The sequence below is a fragment of the Tachyglossus aculeatus genome, chromosome 2 (assembly GCF_015852505.1).
Source record: "Tachyglossus aculeatus isolate mTacAcu1 chromosome 2, mTacAcu1.pri, whole genome shotgun sequence".
In the NCBI taxonomy this organism is placed as follows: Eukaryota; Metazoa; Chordata; class Mammalia; order Monotremata; family Tachyglossidae; genus Tachyglossus; species Tachyglossus aculeatus.
Window position 1 is genome coordinate 163,525,269 of NC_052067.1, and position 17,435 is coordinate 163,542,703.

The following is a 17,435-nucleotide window of genomic DNA, read 5'->3' on the forward strand; positions in this document are numbered from 1 at the left end:
CTGTTGGATTTGAGGAGGGAGGGCATTCCAGGCCAAAGGCAGGACGTGGGCAGCGAGACAGGCAAGATGGAGGCACAGTGAGAAGGTTAGCCCCAGAGGAGTGAAGTATGTGGGCTGGGTTGTAGGAGAGAAGCGAAGTGAGGTAGGAGGGTGCAAAGTGATGGACTGCTTTAAAGTCGACGGTGAGGAGTTTTTGTTTGATATGGAGGTGGATGGGCTACTACTGGAGTTTTTCGAGGAGGGGGGTGACATGACCTGAACATTTCTGTAGAAAGATGATCCAGGCAGCGGAGTGAAGTACAGACCAGAGTGGAGAGAGACAGGAGGCTGGGAGGTCAGCAAGGAGGCCAATGCACTAATCCAGTCAGGACAGGATGAGTGATTGTATTAACGTGGTAGCAGTTTGGATGGAGAGGAAAGGTTGGATTTTAGCAAAGTCGTGAAGATGGGACTGACAGGACTTGGTGATGGATGGAATATGTGGGTTGAATGACAGAGAGGAGTCAAGGTTGCAGGCTTGTGAGACAGGAAGGATGGCGGTGCTGTCTGCTGTGACAGGAAAGTCGGGGAGGACAGGGTTTGGGTGGGAAGATAAGGAGCTCTGTTTTGGACATGTTAAGTTTGACGTGACAGGAGGACATCCAAGTAGAGGTGTCTTGAAAGCAGGAGGAGTTGCGAGACTGGAGGGAGGGAGAGAGATCAGCTCTACAGATGGAGATTTGGGTTTCATCTGTATAAAGGTGGTAGTTGAAGCCTTGGGAGCGAATGAGTTCTCCACTGGAATGGGTGTAGATGGAGAACAGAAGAGGACCCAGAACTTAATAATAATAATAATAATAATAATGGTATTTGTTAAGTGCTTACTATGTGCAAACCACTGTTCTCAGCACTGGGGAGGTTACAAGGTGATCAGGTTGTCCCATGAGGGTGCTCACAGTTTTAATCCCCATTTTATAGATGAGGTAACTGAGGCCCAGAGAAGTTAAGTGACTTGCCCAAAGTCACACAGCTGACAGTTGGCAGAGTCAGGATTTGAACCCATGACCTCTGACTCCAAAGCCCGGGCTCTTTCCACTGAGTCACGCTGGGCCCCCCACAGTTAATAGATCTTTTACCACCTAATTTTTAGAACAATAAAATAAGGTTTTGGTAGACTTTGGTAAGTATAATTTCTGGATAGTAGCTCATCTTTATCATCCCATTTGCTGATATTTTTCACGGATCATCGGTTATCAAGATTAGCCATACTAGAGTGTGAGTTCCTTTTGAACAGGGGAAATACTTCAACTTTATTCTTCTTTCCCAAATGGCTCCTAAAGTCCTCCGGCACACAGTAAGAGCTCATTAAAAACCACTGACTGATTGATTGACAGATTAATCTCTTTATTCGTGGCCCAGTGAAGAGAGCCTAGGAGTGGAAGTCAGGAAACTGTGTTTTAATTCCAGCTCCACCACTTAGCAGCTGGGTGACTTTGGGCAAGTCACTTATCTTCTCTGTGCCTCTGTTCCATCATCTACAAAATGAGGATTCAATACCTACTACTCAGCCTATTATTTATTCTGATTATTCAATTGCTAAACATTTTTATACATATCTCCCCGATGAAAAGCAGCATGGCCTAATGGAAAGGGCATGGGAGTCAGAGGACCTGAGTTCTAACCCTGACTATTCCACCTGCCTGCTGTGTGACTTTGGGCAAGGCACTTAACTTCCCTGGGTCTCAGTTTCTTCATCTGTGAAATGGAGATTCAATTCCTGTTCTCCCTCCTAATTAAACTCACTGTGAGTAGGGAACATGTCCACCAACTCTGTTATATTGTACACATTCCCTACCCACAACGAGTTTCCAGGGGAAGGAGAATTGGAAGAGGTAGTAGTAATAGTATTTATTAAGCACTTACTGTGTGCAGAGCACTGGATTAGGTGCTAGGAAAGAATCCACTGGTGGAAATTAGATACAGTCCCTGGCCCTGGGGGTTTGGGTCGGAATCATGGGATCGTGTATCCCAACTCTTATATCATAGTCTCCCAAGTGCTTTGTACGGTGCTCTGCTCACAGTAAGCACTCAATAAATATGATTGATTGATTGAACCATGGTGGCACCTCACTGTGAGGATCAGATCAGATAATAATAATAATAGTAATTGTGGTATTTGTTAAGCACTTACTATGTGCCAGGCACTGTACTAAGTGCTGCGGGAGATACAAATTAATCGGGTTAGACACCATCCCTGTCCCACATAGGGCTCACAATCTTAATCCCCATTTTCCAAATGAGGTAACTGAGGCCCAGACAAGTGAGGAGACTAGCCCAAGGTCACACAGCAGACAGGTGGCAGAGCCAGGATCTTAATCCCAATGTTCCAGATGAGGGAAATGAGGCCCAGATAAATGAAGCAACTTGCCCAATGCCTAAGGTCATGCAGCAGACATGTGGCTGAGCCAGGATTAGAACCCAGGCCCTTCTGATTTATAGGCCCGTGCTTTATCCACTAAACCACGTCTGTCCTGATGACGCTCTGGGGCCGGACTGAAAAAGCTTCAATTTAGCATTCAGTTTAGCAGGTGAAGAGAGCATGACGGTATCCTCTTCTCTCGGCAGGAATAGATAATCTCTATGAGAGAGCTCTCCACATCCGGAAACTGCTGCTCACCGTGCCCAGATCGGTTCTGATCGTGATGAGGTATCTCTTCTCTTTCCTCAACCAGTGAGTATCTCAAGGCCTTGGTTCCGCCCTGCTGTTTCTCCCACGTCTGTGTGGCTTTGATCGATTTTTCACTTGCAGTTGCAATTTTTAAAACTGACCTTTTGGTTTTTCATTGAGAAGCAGCATGTCCAGTAGAAAGAGCATGGGGCAGGGAGGCTTTTTTTTGTTTCATTTGTTAAGCTCTTACGATGTGTCAGGCACTGTACTAAGTACAAAGGTAGATACAAGCTAATGGGGTTGGACGCAGTCCATGTCTCACATGGGGCTCACAGTTTTAATCCCCGTTTTACAGATGAGGGGACTGAGACACAGAGAAGTTAAGTGAGTTGTCCAAGGTCACACAGCAGATAAGTGGAGGAGCCAAGAACAGATCCCAGACTGAGCCCCCTCCTTCCCAGACTGAGCCCCCTCCTTCCCAGACTGAGCCCCTCCTTCCTCTCCCTCTCCTCCCCCTCCCTATCCCCCCCCGCCTTACCTCCTTCCCCTCCCCACAGCACCTGTATATATGTATATATGTTTGTACGTATTTATTACTCTATTTTATTTGTACGTATTTATTCTATTCATTTTATTTTGTTAATATGTTTTGTTTTGTTGTCTGTCTCCCCCTTCTAGACTGTGAGCCCGCTGTTGGGTAAGGACCGTCTCTATGTGTTGCCAACTTGTACTTCCCAAGCGCTTCATACAGTGCTCTGCACACAGTAAGCACTCAATAAATACGATTGATTGAATGAAAGGTAAAAAAAAAATGAGAGTTCAGCGTAATGGCTCAAGGAATTTTAAAAACACTTTCCCGTTAGCACAATGGAAATACAAAAGCGATAGCATTGATTTTTCCATGAATTTCTCATTTTCAGTGTAGGTAACTTAGGTTTCAGTTACTGAGCATGAAAATGGGATTTTTCTTTCATTCCGGGATCCCGGTGGGTAGTGCCTCTAGATAGTCCATTCTGCAACCTGCAGTCAGGAGGTCTGATCCAAGATGTGCCACGTGATCCTGGAATCAATCAATCATATTTATTGAGTGCTCACTGTGTGCAGAACACTGTACTAAACCCTTGGGGGAGTACAATATAACAATAAACAGACACATTCCCTGCCCACAACGAGTTTACAGTCTAGCAGGGGAGACAGACATGAATAGAAATTAAAAAATGACATAAGAACATAAGTGCTGTGGGCCTGGGAGGGGGAATGAATAAAGGGAGGAAGTCAGGGCGACGCAGAAGGGAATGGGAGAAGAGGAAAGGAGGGCTTAGTCAGGGAAGGCCTCTTGCAGGAGATGGGCCTTCAACAAAGCTTTGAAGGCGTGGGGAGAGGAATTGTCTGTCGGATATGAGGAGAGAGGGTGTTCCACGCCAGAGGCAGAAAGTGGGTGAGAGGTCGGCTGGGAGATAGACGAGATTGAGGTATAGTGAGAAGGCGAGCATTAGAGAAGCACAGTGTGGGAGCCGGGTTGTTATAGGGGTGAGGTAGAAGGAGGCAAGGTGATGGAGTGATTCGAAGCCAATGATGAGGCATTTCTGTTTGATGCAGAGGTGGTTGGGCCACCACTGGAGGTTCTTGAGAAAAAGGGGAAACGTGGTCTGAACAGGTGAGAAGTACAGGGTGAAGAAGGGATCTGTAACCTGCCCACAAGAAACTTGCCTTCTAATGGAGAGCTGGTCATTTCCCATTCTGTTTCCTTTGACAGCCTGTCTCAGTATAGCGATGAAAACATGATGGACCCCTATAATTTGGCCATTTGTTTTGGTCCAACCCTGATGCCGGTTCCAGACATCCAAGACCAGGTTTCCTGCCAGGCTCATGTGAATGAAATCATCAAAACCATCATTATCCACCACGAGATTATTTTCCCAGATGCTAAAGAGCTGGATGGCCCAGTCTATGAGAAGTGCATGGCAGGAGACGACTACTGGTAAGTAGAGCAGGATGAATTAGAAGCAGCAGAGCCTTGCCAGAAGAGCACAGGACTCTGGGAATCAGGAGACCTGAGTTCTAATCCCAGCTCTGCCACTTCCCAGTGGTGTGACCTTGGGCAAATCTCTTATCTTCTCTGGGCCTCGTTCTCACATCTGTAGAATGGGGATTCGGAACCTTGTCTCCCTCCCCCTTAGACTGCGAGCTCTCTGGGGAACATCATAAATCGTATTTATTGAGCGGTTACTGTGTGCAGAGCACTGTACTAAGCGCTTAGCACTGTACTAAACAGGGACTGCATCCCACCCGACGATCTTGTTTCTACCTCAGCACTTAACACGGTGCTTGCTTGGCACATAGATAGTGGCACAGTGGCTAGAGCCTGGACTTGGGAGTCCGAAGGACCTGCGTTCTAATTCCGGCTCTGCCACTTGTCTGCAGTGTGACCCTGGGCAAGTCACTTAACTTCTCTGTGCCTCAGTGACCTCATCTATAAAGCGGGATTAAGACCGTGAGCCCCATGTAGAACAGGGACTGTGTCCAACCCAATTTGCTCGTACCCATCCTAACGCTTAGAACAGTGCCTGGCATATAGTAAGCAATTAACAAATACCACAGTTAGCATTATAGCCCTTAACAAATATCACAATTATTATCATTATAGTCATTAACAAATATCACAATTATTATTATAGCCCTTAACAAATGCCACAATTATTTTATTATCATTATTATCATATTCACATCTCTTCCAGGGGTTTGCAGTGTAACCTGGGGAAAGTCACTTCACTTTTCTGTGCCTTAGATTCCTCATCTGTAAAAAGCCCCTTACCCACTTTGACTGAGAGCTCTGTAATAACAATAATAATAATAATAATGGTATGTGTTAAGCGCTTGTTATGTGTCAAGCACTGTTCTAAGCACTGGCACTGTATGGGATAAGGACTTTTTCGAACTGTACTATCCTGTATCTTCCCCAGTTTTTAGCTCACAGAAGGCCCTTAACTAATGCCACAGTTACTATTATTAGTTGCAGGGTTTCCTGCCTTAAGCAAAACCCCTCAAACTCTGGGGCTCTCACTCTCTAAAGAATGGTCCCATCCAATTTGGTACCACGTACCGATAATAATTGTGATATTTTTCAACTGCCTACTCTGTGGCTGGCTGTATATCAAGCACTGCAGTAGATGCAAGATAATAATAATAATGATGATGATGGCATTTGTTAAGTGCTTACTATGTGCCAAGCACTGTTCTAAGTGCTGGGGGAGATACAAGGTAATCAGGTTGTCCCACGTGGGGCTCACAGTCTTAATCCCCCATTTTACAGATGAGGGAACTGAGGCACCGAGAAGGGAAGTGAATTGCCCAAAGTCACACAGCTGACAAATGGTGGAGGCAGAATTAGAACCCCCAACCTCTGACTCCCAAGCCCAGGTTCTTTCCACTAAACCATGCTCTTTCTCAGGTACCGTGTGGAGCTCACAGTTTGAATAGGAAGGAGAACAGGTATTTAATCCCTATTTTACAGATGAAGGAACTGAGACTTGGAGAAATTAAGTGATTTCCCCAAGGGCAGTGCGCAGAGTCAGGATTAGAACTCAGGTCCTCTCCCTCCTAGGCCACTGCTCTTTCCACTAGCCCTTGCTGCTTCTCAGTACTGCTAAACAATGAAAACTCTGACTTGTCATTAGAAGAACACCAGATCCCGCAGATTGCATTGTGTGTGTCTTTTTTCAACCGTGTTGTGACTTTTGGGAAACAGACTCTTTTCATTGTTTTTTTAGCAGATCATCTCAGTATATTCTAGGGATGATAACCTGCAATTCCTGGTTGTCAGTACATACACACAGTTCTCCAGTAACGAGGAAGTTGCATTCTGGCCAAATCTCAGGTTAAGGTGGTTTCCCACCATCACGCTGCCCCACGTCCGGTCCCCACGCACAGGCTCTTGAGCCATTTCTTCCGACATCACGGGGCCTGGATCCTGACAGTCTCATGTTGTTGAGATAAACGTTCCCTGACTCCCTGGTATAGCCATAACGCCCAGTGAACACAGGTGTGGAGGCTGAAGTGAGTGCCTCTGGGTGGGTGCATTTTCTCCCTCTCTCACCACACTGTGTGAAGCACTTTGGGCTTCTCACAGTGAAGGCCCTCGCTGAATATCAAGGATCGTTGCTGCCATTTTGTTGACCCTGAACCTCCTCTGTCTCTGGTTCCTGAGGGCCCTGTGTCTCCCTCCCCCTGCCACCTCCCCCACACAGCCCCTAGAAATGGGGAAAACGGCTCCTTCACTAGAAGCAGTGTGGCCTAATGGATAGAGCCTGGGCCTGGGCCTCAGAAGGACCTTTATCCCACCTCCGCCACTTGTCTGCTGTATGGCCTTGGGCAAGCCACTTCCCTTCTCTGGGCCTCAGTTACCTCATCTGGAAAATGGGGATTAAGACTGGGGGCCCAATGGGACTGTGTCCAAACCAATTACCTGCTATCTACTACAGTGCCTGACACATAGTAAGTGCTTAACAAATACCTCAATTATTATTATTGTCATTATTATTAACACTAGGCTCTTCCCCCTCCTCTGAGGCACGCAGAAAAGCTTCAGGAAGTGAGCCTGGGAGCCCAATGTTGGGTAGGGACTGTCTCTATATGTTGCCAATTTGTACTTCCCAAGCGCTTAGTACAGTGCTCTGCACATAGTAAGCGCTCAATAAATATGATTGATTGATTGATTGATTGATTGAGGGGGACCCCAGGAGCCCCCAGCCCATTCCAATCTCCCTGCCCGCTGCTCTCTGGGCTCTACTGAGCTCCCCAATTGCCCTCTTGCAAGCGTTCCCCAAAGCTTTCGTGCCCAGGGTAACAGGGAGAGGACCGACACTTCCCCCCGAACCAGGCCCACCCATGGAAGCGACCCACCGAGGGTCCTTTTCAGCCCTCCCTTCCTCCGTAGACTGAACACTTACCGGGATTTCTGTTCTGTTCCACAGCGACAGCCCCTACAGTGAGCACGGGACGTTAGAAGAAGTGGATCAGGATGCTGGGACAGAGCCCCACACCAGTGAGGATGGTAAGTCAAGCCCACCGTTGCTTCATAGTGGCCCTCACCTCATTGGCACATAGTATGCGCTTAACAAATACCATCATTATTATTATTATTATTATTATTATTATCCCCTCATGCCTTCAGAACTAGCGTGCAGCTAAACTGGAGAGCTTTCTTCCCCGGAGACCAGTGGTGGCCATGCAATGGGAAAGCCTCCGGAAGCTCCCGGAATCTTCCCACACCCACGCAGCTTTTCCTTCTTCCTTTTGAGTCATCCATTCAATTGCATTTATTGAGCACTTATTGTGTGCAGAGCACTGTATTATGTGCTTGGGAAGTTCTAGACTGTGAGCCCGTTGTTGGGTAGGGACTGTCTCTATATGTTGCCGATTTGTACTTCCCAAGTGCTTAGTACAGTGCTCTGCACACAGTAAGCGCTCAATAAATATGATTGAATGAATGAAAGAACAACACAACAGTAAAAAGTGACATTACCTACCCAAACGAGCTTACATTCTAGTGAGGTGCATCCATGCAGCTTTTCTTTTTTCCGTTTTATTCATTCATTCAATTGTATTTATTGAGCGCTTACTGTGTGCAGAGCACTGTACTAAGTGCTTGGGAAAGTACAACACAACAATAAAAAGTGACGTTCCCTGCCCACTAGCTGGGACAGAAAGACATCAATTCAAATAAATAAAATTATAGATACGGACATAAGTACTGTGGGGCTGGGAGCAAGTTAGGTGACACAGAAGAGAGTGGGAGTTGAGGAAAAATGAGGGCTTAGTCTGGGGTTTATCATCTCTCTCTCTCTGTCTTTGCTCCTCTCGCCGCTTCAACCCTTTCCTTCCTCTTCCAGGGAATGGGAAGCACAAAGGCAAAGCAAAGTGTGTATGTGCATGTGTATGTGTGTGTGCGTGCCTTTGTACACACACACACACACACACACACACACATACACAAGCACGCACACACGTGTGTGTATGCCCTGCTCTATTTTAAGTATAAACGCTTTCCTTCTTCATAGCCCTTTTTTGCTGAAAAGGGAAACAATTGATAGTATATATTAAGCATCTACGAGCTTGTGCACACCCTCTGCCCTGAAGGAGCTTACAATCTAGCAAGGCAGAAAGACACCAAAATCATTCACAGGTAGGAGGAAGAAGAGGATATAGTCCACCATGGCTACACAGGGAAAGCCATGTAAAGAAATCGTGCGGAAAGAACCGATATTGCTGACCCAAGTACTGAAGAAGCAGCATGGCTTAGGGAGAAGATCCCAGGCCTGGGAATCAGAGGACCTGGGTTCTAACTGAAGCTCTGTCACTTGTCTGCTGTGTGACCCTGGGCAAGTTACTTCACTTCTCTGGGCCTCAGTTACCTCGTCTGTAAAATGGGGATTAAGACTGTGATCCCTGTGTGGGACAGGAACCATGTCCAACTCAATTATCTTGTGTCTACTCCAGTGCTTAGAACAGTGCCTGGCACATAGTAAGCGCTTAACAAATTCCAAGTAATACCAAATCATTATTATTAATCCTGGCTCTGCCACTTGTCTGCTGTGTGATTTTTGGTCAAATCACTTCACTTCTCTGGGCCTCAGCTTCCTCATATGAAAATAGAGATTAAATGCATATTCTTCCTCCCCCTTAGATTATGAGCCCCATGAGGGACAGGGACTATGTCCAATCTCATTCATTCATTCATTCATTCCATTGTATTTATTGAGCGCTTACTCTGTGCAGAGCACTGTACTAAGCGCTTGGAAAGTACAATTCAGCAACAGAGACAATCCCTGCCCACAACGGGCTCACAGTCTAGAAGGGGGGAGACAGACATTAAAACGGGTAAGGCATTAGTAGTATCATTATAAATAAATAGAATTATAGATATATGCACATTGTATCTACCCTAGTGTTTACCACAGTGATTGATACATAGTTAAATGCTTAACAGATTCCACAGTTATTATTAGCTTCTTCCCCTGACAAAGGATCATTCTAAGGGCAGTGGCTTTTGTTGCTGTGACACAAATTGCTATTTTGCTCCCCATCTGTCTTTCACTAAAATGGATTGCCTATCAAGCAGTGGAATCGGTCAATCAATCAATCAATCATATTTGCCCAGTGCTTTCCATATGCAGGGTACTATACTAAGCACTTGGGAAAGTATAATGCAAGGAGCGTTGGTAGACATAATCCCTGCCCACAAGGAGTTTTCAATCTGCAGGAGGAGACAGACATTAAAATAGATTGGGGATAGGAGAATTAGTAGATGATAAGGATATGAAGCAGCGTGGCTCTGTGGAAAGAGCATAGGCTTTGGAGTCAGAGGCCGTGGGTTCAAATCCCGGCTCCGCCACTTGTCAGCTGTGTGACTTTGGGCAAGTCACTTCACTTCTCTGGGCCTCAATTCCCTCATCTGTAAAATGGGGATGAAGACTGTGAGCACCTCGTGGGACAACCTGATTACCTTGTATCTACCCCAGCGCTTAGAACAGTGCTTTGCACATAGTAAGCGCTGAACAAATACCAACATTATTATTATTATTGTTATTGTTATTATTATCATTATTATCAATCAATCAACCGATGGCATTTATGGGGACACTTTACTAAGCACTTGGGAGAATACAACGTAACAGAGTTGGTAGACACGTTCCCCATCCACAACTGGCATACAGTCTAGAGGGGGAGACGGGCCTTAATATAAATATACTATTTTTAATATCTGATTTATAGAGATGTACATAAGAGCTGTGGGGCTGAGAGTGGGGTTAAGAGCTGCCCAAAAGGCGGAGATCAAATCTCACCCAGAGCCATAATCTCTGAAGGAGAAGGAACAGGGGCCTCCTCCTCGTTTTATGGATGAGAAAAACAAGGCCCAGAGAGGGCAAGAGCTTAATAATAATGATGGTATTTGTTAAGCGCTTACTATGTGCCAAGCACTGTTCTAAGCACTGAGGTAGATATAGGGTAGTCAGGTTGTCCCCCGTGGGGCTCACAGTCTTAATCCCCATTTTCCAGATGAGGGACCCGAGGCCCAGAGGAAGTGAAGTGACTTGCCCAAGGTCACACAGCAGACAAGTGGAGGAGCCGGGATTAGAACCCATGACCTTCTGGCTCCCAGGCTCATGCTCTATCCACTACGCCATGCTGCTTCTCGATATCTACTTGCCCAGGGAGTAGACATTTACCTAATAGTTATGGTACTTGTTAAGTGCTTACTATGTAACAAGCACTGTTCTAAGCCCTGGGGTAGATACAAGCTAATCAGGTTGGACACAGTCCCTGCCCCACATGGGGGCCCAATAGTCTTCGTCTTACAGATGAGGTAACTGAAGCACAGAGAAGTGAAGTGACTTGCTCCAGATCACAGAGCAGACAAGTGGCAGAGCCAGGATTAGAACCCAGGTCTTTCTGACCCCTAGGCCCGGGCTCTAGCCGCTAAGCCATGCTCCTCCGCTGAGTTTCTCTTTTCAGCCAGAGTCCCCACCATAGGAAGCAGCTGTCCTAATTTATCTTCCTTTGGGAATCGCATAAACCCTCAGCTCGATCTAGTTTGTCTTCCTTTGGGCACTGTGTAAACCCTCAATTTGAGCCATTCATTCAATCGTATTTATTGAGCGCATACTGTGGGCAGAGCACTGTACTAAGTGCTTGGGAAGTACAAATCGGCAACAACAACAGTGGGATCGGCCTCTGGAAAGGTGGAATTGTCTCCCTTGACCTCAGATTGATTGGCCTTGAAGTGGCCGAACTAAAGATGTTGGGAACAGTTGACTGATCAATCTGAAGATAGCTGGTGAGCTCCCAATGTGATTGCCTGATGGCCCAGGAAATTATTCATTTTTTTAAGTTGATGATGATGATGATGATGGCATTTGTTAAGCACTTACTATGTGCAAAGCACTGTTCTAAGCGCTGGGGGGGATACAAGGTGATCACGTGGGGCTCCCAGTCTTCATCCCCATTTTAGAGATGAGGGAACTGAGGCACAGAGAAGTGAAGTGACTTGCCCAAAGTCACACAGCTGACAATTGGCAGAGCTGGGATTTGAACCCATGACCTCTGACTCCCAAGCCCGTGCTCTTTCCACTGAGCTACGCTGCTTCTCCAAGCAAGTTATCAATCAATCATATGTACTGAGTGCTTACTATATTTGTTGAGTGCTTACCTTGGGCCAGGCAGTCAGTCAGTATTTATTGAGTGCTCACTGTGTGCAGAGCACTGTACTAAGTGCCTGGGAGAATACAGTATAACAATAAACAGACACATTCCCTGCCCACAGCAAGCTTACAGTCTAGAGGGGGAGACAGGCATTAATAGAAATGAATTAATTACAGATATGGGGTTGGGAGATGGGGTGAATAAAGAGAGCAAGTCAGGTTGATGCAGAAGGGAGTGGGAGAAGAGGAAAGGAGGGATTTGTCAGGGAAGACCTCTTGAAGGAGATGTGCCTTCAATGAGGTTTTAATAATAATAATAATGGCATTTATTAAGTGCTTACTATGTGCAAAGCACTGTTCTAAGCACTGGGGAGGTTACAAGGTGATCAGGTTGTCCCACAGGGGGCTCACAGTCTTAATCCCCATTTTACAGATGAGGGAACTGAAGCACAGAGAAGTTAAGTGACTTGCCTAGAGTCACACAGCTGACAATTGGCAGAGCTGGGATGTGAACCCATGACCTCTGACTCCAAAGGCCGTGCTCTTTCTACTGAGCCATGCTGCTTCTGTTTTGTTTTGTACTGTTTTGTTTTGAACTGTACTGTTTTGAACAGTAGCATCACATGCAGGCACTGTACTACGTGTTGGGGTAGATGCAAGATAATCAGGATGGACACCATCCCTGTCCCCATGGATCGTGAGCGTTTTGACCATTCCAGAGTTGAGTTTGCAAATTGAGGTTGGTAACTCCTTGGGGAGGAGTACAAAGAGAGGAGAGTTGGAAGTGAGAATCTTCTTGCAGCTGAAATAAATAGGCTCCAGCACTTAGTGCAGTGCTTGGCACACAGTCAGACCTTAATAATAATAATGATGGTATTTCCCCTTCTAGACCGTTAGCCCATTGTTGGGTAGGGACCGTCTCTATATGTTGCTGACTTGTACTTTCCAAATGCTTAGTACAGTGCTGTGCATGCAGTAAGTGCTCAATAAACACGATTGAATGAATGAGTTTGTTAAGTGCTTACTATGTGCCAAGCACTGTTCTAAGCACTGAGTAGTATTACCACTACTAAATAGGTTCATTAGTCATCATCATCATCATCAATGGCTTTTAAGTGCTTACTGCGTGCTGAGCACTGTACTAAGCACTTGGATGATGATGATGATGGCATTTATTAAGCACTTACTATGTGCAAAGCACTGTTCTAAGCTCTGGGGAGGTTACAAGGTGATCAGGTTGTCCCACGGGGGGCTCACAGTCTTAATCCCCATTTTACAGATGAAGTAACTGAGGCCCAGAGAAGTTAAGTGACTTGCCCAAAGTCACACAGCTGACAATTGGTGGAGCCGGGATTTTAACCCATGACCTCTGACTCCAAAGCCCGGGCTCTTTCCACTGAGCCACGCTGCTTCTGAGGGCAGTACATGTTCCCTGCCCATGACGAGGTTTACAGTTTTGGAAAAAGCCAGTGCAAATCAGAGGGCAGGCTTTGCACTGGAAAAAAAACAATGGAAATTTAAAAAGAAATATTTTCAAGTTCTTTATGTACATAGATTGTTTTTAACAGGCTAAAGCCCTGCATTCCAGAGCAATGGTTTTTTGCTCTACAACTGATATTGGAAAATCAGTGAAGTCGTAACTACTCCATCAATGTCAGACTGGCTGTAAGAACTGCAAAGGATATTAACGTTCCGGGCAGGCTTTGATAGATCACAGATTCCAAATGCCTTTTAATTATACTGTCATTTCCACCTCAAAATAAGACTTTCACAATGAAAATCTATTTCTCTTCTGCCTAACCGTTGACCTCTTTGGTCTCTTTGAAACACAAAAGAAAAAAATATGATTGGTTTTTCCTAGTTCTTGATCGCACGATAGCTCCTCAGACTGGCCTTGTGCAGTATTCCAGAAAAAATAAAACTTCCAGATGACTTAGGCTCCAAAACTCAAATTTCTGAATTGTTCAAGGCCATCTTTCACAGGTTTTGTGAATCAATCAATCCATCATTCGGTGGCATTTATTAAGCACTTACTGTGTGCTAAGCTAGTACAGTGCTAAGTGCTTAGTTGTTCAAGGCCTTTTTTCAGGGGTTTTGTGAATCAATCAATCCATAGATTGGTGACATTTATTAAGCACTTACTGTGTGCAGAGCTAGTACAGTGCTAAGCACTTAGTACAGTGCTCTGCACACAGTAAGCGCTCAATTAGAAGCGTGAGAAGCAGTGTGGCTCAGTGGAAAGAGCCTGGGCTTTGGAGTCAGAGGTTATGGGTTCAAATCCCAGTCATGGGTTCAAATCTGCCAATTGTCAGCTGTGTGACTTTGGGCAAGTCACCTAACTTCTCTGTGCCTTAGTTACCTCAGCTGTAAAATGGGGATTAAGACTGTGAGCCCCCCGTGGGACAACCTGATCACCTTGTAACCTCCCCAGTGTTTAGAACAGTGCTTTGCACATAGTAAGCACTTAATAAATGCCATCATTATTATTATTAATGAATATGATTGAATGAAGTGCTCAGGAGAGGCAGGCATGAACCGTGCGCTCAAGGAGCTGGCATTGTAGAAGAGCGTCCTTTCCGAGTGGTGATTGCGACGTACCGTTGTATCTTAACTCCCTGGGCCGTTTCCAGAATGCGAGCCGATAGAAGCCATCGCCAAGTTTGACTACGTCGGAAGGTCCGGCCGAGAACTGTCCTTCAAGAAAGGAGCCTCCTTGCTTTTATATCATCGCGCGTCTGAGGATTGGTGGGAAGGAAGGCATAATGGAATTGACGGCCTTGTGCCTCACCAGTATATTGTGGTGCAGGATATGTGAGTAGCCCCCGGATTGACTGGGGGCGGGGGGTGCCCGGGAGGAGGGAGAGGGGAGCGTTCCCACTGCAAGGGGTTCTGACCTGTGAGAGCAGCTGCGGGGATCTCCTCCAGGAGGCCTTCCCAGACTGAGCCCCCTTTTTCCTCTCCTCCTCCCCATCCCCCCTTCCCTACCTCCTTCCCCTCCCCACAGCACCTGTATATATGTTTGTACAGATTTATTACTGTATTTATTTTACTTGTACATATTTACTATTCTATTTATTCCGTTAATGATGTGCATTTAGCTTTTATTCTATTTGTTCTGATGATTTTGACACCTGTCAACATGTTTGGTTTTGTTGTCTGTCTCCCCCTTCTAGACTGTGAGCCCGTTGTTGGGTAGGGACCATCTCTATATGTTGCCAACTTGGCCTTCCAAAGCGCTTAGTACAGTGCTCTGCACACAGTAAGCGCTCAATAAATACGATTGAATGAATTGATGAATCTGCGGTTGGTGGCCCAGCTTGCCCCCACCCCCCACCTCTTCAGGCTGGGATCATTCAATGAGGCCCAGACACCTTTTTTAAGATGGAGAGAGTGTCACATTTGCCCCTCACTCTCAGCCAACAGCTGACTAAACCAGCCTCTGAAATGTCTACCCCCGCTTTGTTCTTGTCCTCTGTATTCATTCATTCCATCGTATTTATTCATCATCATCAATCGTATTTATTGAGCGCTTACTGTGTGCAGAGCACTGTACTAAGTGCTTGGGAAGTGCAATTTACTGAGTGCTTGCTGTGTGCAGAGCGCCATACTAAGTGCTTGAAAAGTACAACTGGGCAACAGGGACAACCCCTACCCAACAACAGGCTCATAGTCTAGAAGGGGGGAGACAGACAACAAAACAAAACAGGTGGACAGGAATCAATACCATCAAAATAAATAGAATTTTAGATATATACACACTCTGTAGTGAGGTGTGTATGCGTGGGTGGGGTCTTGGGAAAGAAAACAAGCATGAAGGACCTTCCAGAGGTGAAACGGTCTGGCTGCGACAGATAATAATAGTTATTATTATATAATCAGAGAAGCAGCAAGGCTTAGTGGAAAGAGCCTGGGCTTGGGAGTCAAAGGATGTGGGTTCTAATGCCGGCTCTGCTGCTTGTCTGCTGGGTGACCCTGGGCAAGCCTTTTAACTTCTCTGTGCCTCAATTACCTCATCTGTAAAATGAGGATTGAGACTGTGAGTCCCACGTGGGACAACCTGATTGCCTCGTATCTACCCCTGTGCTTAGAACAGTGCTCAGCACATAGTAAGTGCTTAACAAATACCAAAATTATTATTCTTCTAGACTGTGAGCCCACTGTTGGGTCTCCATATGTTCATTCATTCAATCGTATTTATTGAGCGCTTACTGTGTGCAGAGCACTGTATTAAGCGCTTATATATATATATATATATATATATATATATATATATATATATATATATATATATCTTGCCAACTTGTACTTCCCAAGTGCTTAGTACAGTGCTCTGCAATCAATCAATTGTATTTATTGAGTGCTTTCTGTGTGCAGAGCACTGTACTAAGCGCTTGGGAAGTACAAGTTGGCAACATATAGAAACAGTCCCTACCCAACAGTGAGCTCACAGTCTAGAAGCTCACAGTCTAGAAGCTCTGCACTCAGTAAGCGCTCAATAAATATGATTGAATGAATGAATGAACAAATACCATTATTATTATTATTATTATTATTATTATTATCATTAATTTTAATAGTATTTGTTCAACACTTACTATGTGCCAGGCACTGTTCTAAGCACTGGGGTAGATACGAGCCTATCAGGTAGGACACAGTCCCTGCCCCACATGGGGCTCACAGTCTTAATCCCCATTTTACAGATGAGACAACTGGGGCACAGAGAAGCGTCTTGCCCCAAATCACATAGCAGGCAAGTGGAGGAAAGGGAATTAGAAACCAAATCCTTCTGACTCCCTAGCCCTGGGCTCCATCCACTAACCACACTGCTTATTATTGTTAAGTGCTCACTGTGTGTGCCGAGTACTGTGCTGAGCGCTAGGGTAGATATGAGATAATCAGGTCAGACACAGGCATTCATTCATTCAGTCGTATTTATTTGAGCACTTACTGTGTGCAGAGCACTGTGCTAAGCGCTTGGGAAGTACAAGTTGGCAACATTAGAACCCACATCCTTTGACTCCCCACCCCACACTGGGCTCCCCATGGTCACAGTGGCTGAAGACCCCCAGGGGGCCGGTAGACCACCAGTTGGGAAGCCCTGCTATATCTTAGGGCTGTTTCTCCCCATCTCCTGTCAGACTCGGAAAGAAGCAGCGTGGCTCAGTGGAAAGAGCCCGGGCCTTGGAGTCAGAGGTCATGGGTTCAAAACCCTGCTCCTCCAATTGTCAGCTGTGTGACTTTGGGCAAGTCACTTCACTTCTGTGGGCCTCAGTTCCCTCAGCTGTAAAATGGGGATTGAGACTGTGAGCCCCCCGTGAGACAACCTGATCACCTTGTAACCTCCCCAGTGCTTAGAACAGTGCTTTATTTTATAAACAAGCGCTTAATAAATGACATTATTATTATTAGTGGAAAGAACATGGGCCTGAGAGTCAGGTGACCTGGGTTCTAATCCCAGATTGGCCACTTTGTCTGCTGACTGACCGTGGCCAAATCACTTAACTTCTCTTTGCCTCAGTTTCTTCATCTGTAAACTGGGGATTAAGTCCTACTCCCTCCTACTTAGACTGGCTACCCCATGTGGGAAA

At 45.8% G+C, this 17,435-nt stretch overlaps 1 protein-coding gene across 2 annotated transcripts in view; it reads left to right on the forward strand.

The window, feature by feature from the left end:
- SRGAP1 (SLIT-ROBO Rho GTPase activating protein 1) overlaps positions 1 to 17,435 on the forward strand; it is a 333,891-nt gene that overhangs the window by 308,215 nt on the left and 8,241 nt on the right. For both annotated transcript variants that reach the window (XM_038766001.1, XM_038766002.1), the window contains exons 16-19: positions 2,605 to 2,710; positions 4,404 to 4,628; positions 7,621 to 7,700; positions 14,478 to 14,658. In XM_038766001.1, coding sequence (XP_038621929.1) covers positions 2,605 to 2,710; positions 4,404 to 4,628; positions 7,621 to 7,700; positions 14,478 to 14,658 — 592 coding nt within the window. The remainder of the gene's footprint in view (positions 1 to 2,604; positions 2,711 to 4,403; positions 4,629 to 7,620; positions 7,701 to 14,477; positions 14,659 to 17,435) is intronic.